Genomic DNA, 4,188 nt, shown 5'->3' with positions numbered 1-4,188 from the left:
CTACTCCACCATCACCCTCTTCACATCATATCCCCCGATCCTGAGTGTGACTACCAAAGTATCGTCGTGAGGTTGGATGGTTCTAGCTTTATCCTCGTCCGAAAAGCCTAACACGGGCGGGACAGCCTGTCTAGGGCTCTTCGGATCTCGGCTAATATTCCCTGCTGGTAGCCGATCCACTGACATAACTTTGGACGGCCAGGACCTTGTTCTTCCTGGTGCTGCGAAAATGACGTTAATAGTACCTAATGGAGGTTTCGTAGAGTCCCTCTTCTCGGACTCGAAATTCACTTGACCTCCTCGGCCATTAGAGTGGTGCAAAAGGTGCTTTAACTTGCCTTCACGGACCAACTGGTCCCAATGATCCCACAAACTTCTGCAGTCTTCAGTGGCATGCCCATGGTCTTGGTGGTACTGACAATAGAGAGTGTGATTGCATCTCTCAGGGTTCCCTACCATTTTACTCGGCCACCTAAAGAATGATTCATTCTTGATCTTTTCTAGGACTTGATGAACTGGCTCCTTGAACACTGTATTGACTGTTTGAGCATTTGCTGAGCCCGACTGCCCAGCGAAATCTCTCCTCGGCTTATTGTTGTTGTAACGATCCGACCTGAAGTCCTTCCTGTCCTGGGGGATAACCTTATCCTTACCCTTCCCTTGCTGCTGATCTTCTTCAACCCTTTTATATTTTTCAATACGGTCCATAAGTTGACACATGTTAGTGACAGGCTTGCCGGACAAGGATGTCCTTAAACCATGATCAGTGGAGAGACCCAGCTTAAATGTGTCTAGGGCCATTGCATCAAAGTTGCCCTTCATATCATTAAACATCTCCCAATATCTATCCGAATACACTTTAAGGGACTCACCTTCACGCATGCTCAAGGATAGCAGAGAAGACAAGGGCCTGGCCACCCTTCGGCACGTGACGAAACGTGAACCAAAAGCCTGAGTGAGCTCTTGGTAGGAATTGATGGAGTTTGCTTTCAAGTTGTCAAACCACCTTATGGCCACGGGTCCAAGGCTAAAGGGAATTCCTTGCACATCAGAGCTTCATCTCTGGAGTAGACAGCCATCCTTTGGTTGAAATGACTCACATGCTCCACAGGGGCAGTTTTACCGTTGTAAATAGTAAAGGTTGGCCGGTTGAAATGTCGAGGAAGCTTCGCTCCTTCAATCCTACGCGTGAACGGTGACCTAGAGATTTGGTTCAATGCCTTGCTCATGGCATCATTTCCCACCCCTCCATGTGATGGCCTTTGAGGTTGCTTCTTGCGAGGATGTTCATCCTCATATGAAAAAGATTCACTAATTGGAGTTCGAGACCTTTGTTCATAAGTGATGTCTTGTTCGTCACCTGAGTCATCATCAGAGTGCGAGGCAGCACGTTTTCTTTTCGCATGGCGCAGCTCCCTTCTTAACGTTTCAATCTCTATTTGCATGCTGTTTTTCTCTGCATGAGAAACATGACTTCCGCCACGAGGTTGAGTTCGTTCAGTGTGTGTAGTATGCACACTGCCTTCACAGTCTTGTCTCCGCTCTAAATTGAGAAAAGGGTTTATATGTTGGGACGCCCCAGATTCTGTTGGTTGTTGCCCTGGTTCAGCCATGATCAACTGTTGCTACTTCCCCCTACACTCAAGCTCTCCCCACAGACGGCGCCAATTGTAGGGTTGGGATTTTTGGCCTAAGCCCAAAACAATTAATTTGTAAAGTATGGGTGAAAGAGCTAGGTTAAGTATGAGATTAACAACAATGAATCACAACTTTCAAGCACAAGCTAACATGAGTCTACACATAAAGAATGAATATCCGAAGAGCTATATTATTGACTATCTGATGAACACAGATCTTAGGGTTACAGTCAAGTTCTCTATTTTTCTGTTTTTTTTTTCTCCCCCCCTTACGTTAGGAGCTTCTTTCCTTTATATAACCTCCCTTCTCTTCATCTCCATCATCCACTTGTACCTCATCCGTGAGTCTACTTGAGTATGTGTCACGTCAAGTATCTTCTTTAGCTCTGTGTGAGTGGCGGTAGGTGAGAATACATTGTTCAGGAGTCTTCTCCACATAAATGCGGCTAGAAAAGTTGCTGCAGAACATTAAATTCGATGGTAGCAGCTTTCCCTTTAGATATTTCTTCATCCTTATTGTCTCTCAGTATACTCAGAGCTTATCTTGATCAGGAGGAGTCCTCGGAAGATCATTTTGACCTCTTATACGTTCAATTGATCTATACTATTCGTGTCAGAGGAATATAACCTCTTCGGACAGAAGATGACCTTTTCGGATTGTAATCATTCTTCCTTCTGAGGGTCCCACTTCCAGATGGGCCTTGCCCTTACCATCTCTTTTTCTCGGTCGCACAATAGCTCTCATATGGGCTCTCGGCCCACTATGTTGGATTGGGCCCTTTTCCCCCCCACAATAACCAATAAAAAAATTATTAAGTAGAGTTGTAGCCTTAGACTACTATAACCAAGTTTGTTACCAAATTTTGTTCAAAGTTTAATTATATTAGGCCTTAAAAATTTTAGGATGATAACAAATTTTTTTAAGGGTAAAAAGATCATACAAATTTTAAATTTTATATATAATAAATATTTTTGTTTTTAGGTTAGGGTAGTCTTGTGACCACCCTAGCTTTAATGTGGAGCTGGCCCTAGGCTCATTATTTTTTATCTACTACTCATAGTTAGTCACATAAGAGACTTGTGGTAAAGAGTGAGTAAAATGATGTGGTCATATTGGTATCATTATCCTATCTGTTTTTTTTCATGCGACTTCTCCTTTCACCGAAAAGATATAGGCTTTCTCTTTTCTTCTAATTGAAATTTTTGGAAGAAAATAAAGTCGTGACCTAAAATGCTAGAAGTAGCAGCAAGGACTAAAGATCACGCAAGCAATTTTTTTTTTTAATTGATTAAAATGTTTTTTCTTAGTCGAGACACATGGCTCCTATATTTTCAAATCATTTTGAATGTTTGGAGTGGAATGGACTTAAACTTAGTAATGTTTTATGTAATAGCCTATCATTGTCCAATCTTCTCATGCAATTTTCCTTTCTTGTAAAGATTTTTTCCCCCTATTCTAATCAAAATCTCTACAAAATAATAATAATGTGGGAAAAATATAAAAAAGTAGCACCAAGGGCTAATTTTCTTTGTTGATTGATTACTTTTCTTTTCTTCCTTCAAACGATGGGACATAATATATATACATTTTGTGGAAGCGCTAGTGTCAAAGTAGTGTCATTGCCTAGAAAATCTTGGAAATTTGGACCGGCCCATTTTGTCCCAAAGAAATCTCACTTTGTGATGAACCAAAATAGTAATAAAGGAATTTGAAGAATACTTATTAGTAGCACAAACTGTTTTATATGAATTTTAATAATAAAAGAATTGAAATTCGAAGATTTTTTTTTTCTCAACAAACATTTTTTTTGAAGCACTCAACAAACATTTTTTAAAATAAAGGTACATTACAAACTTTATTAAAAAGTTATAGTAATTTTTAAGGAAACATATGCTAAGTTATACTATACATAATACACTTTCTTAAATAATGTAAGATAATTACCCTTTATTTTAGAGGAACAAACACACGCACACATTCTCAACAAACACTTGCATTATGAATTTGAAATAATATCTTATATATAATCATTTTCAAACTTAAAGGACAAAGTTTAGCAACAAAATTGGTTTATAGTTTCAGGCTACAAACTCACTTAATAAAATAAATATTACTGCATATTTTGAAAATCTAAAGTTGAATTACATGTTCTTTTCACTCTTAATGTACATGTCAATTTTTGTGTCAATCGGATATCATTTACTATATAATCTATAATCTTATATTTTATGCATAATTTTATATTACAAAAACTTGCAATTTAAAAATTTATTGATGATATAACTATTGATCTTTAATTTTCTTGAAATTTTGCAAACATGGAGGATATAAGAAGAAGATGCAATCCAATGGTGAATTTGTCAAAAGGACAAAATTTAGCTACAAAACTAGTTGTAGCTTAAGGCTACAAACTGCTCTAATAAATTGACATGTGTAAAAAATTACATGTGCATTGCACATGATTACTTAGGTAAACTTAATCCTATTAACCCTAGTTAACTGCATCATCTATTAAAAAAAAATAAAAATAAAAAATAAAAACCTAAACCT

General features: G+C 38.0%; 1 protein-coding gene across 1 annotated transcript; it reads right to left on the bottom strand.

The window, feature by feature from the left end:
- On the bottom strand, nt 1-882 carry LOC136070476 (uncharacterized). Its single transcript, XM_065780474.1, has one exon. The coding sequence runs from the start codon at nt 880-882 to the stop codon at nt 1-3; it is 882 nt and encodes a 293-aa protein (XP_065636546.1).
- Nucleotides 883-4,188: the final 3,306 nt, after the last annotated feature.

The sequence above is a fragment of the Quercus suber genome, unplaced genomic scaffold (genome assembly GCF_002906115.3).
Source record: "Quercus suber isolate HL8 unplaced genomic scaffold, Cork oak 2.0 scaffold_236, whole genome shotgun sequence".
Taxonomy (NCBI): domain Eukaryota; kingdom Viridiplantae; phylum Streptophyta; class Magnoliopsida; order Fagales; family Fagaceae; genus Quercus; species Quercus suber.
The sequence above is the reverse complement of the archived record's forward strand: the minus strand, read 5'-3'. Positions and strand labels throughout refer to the sequence as shown.

What these genes read in the sequence shown, in the direction of transcription:
- LOC136070476 (XM_065780474.1), bottom strand. Translation starts at nt 882, where the DNA reads ATGCGTGAAGGTGAGTCCCTTAAAGTGTATTCGGATAGATATTGGGAG.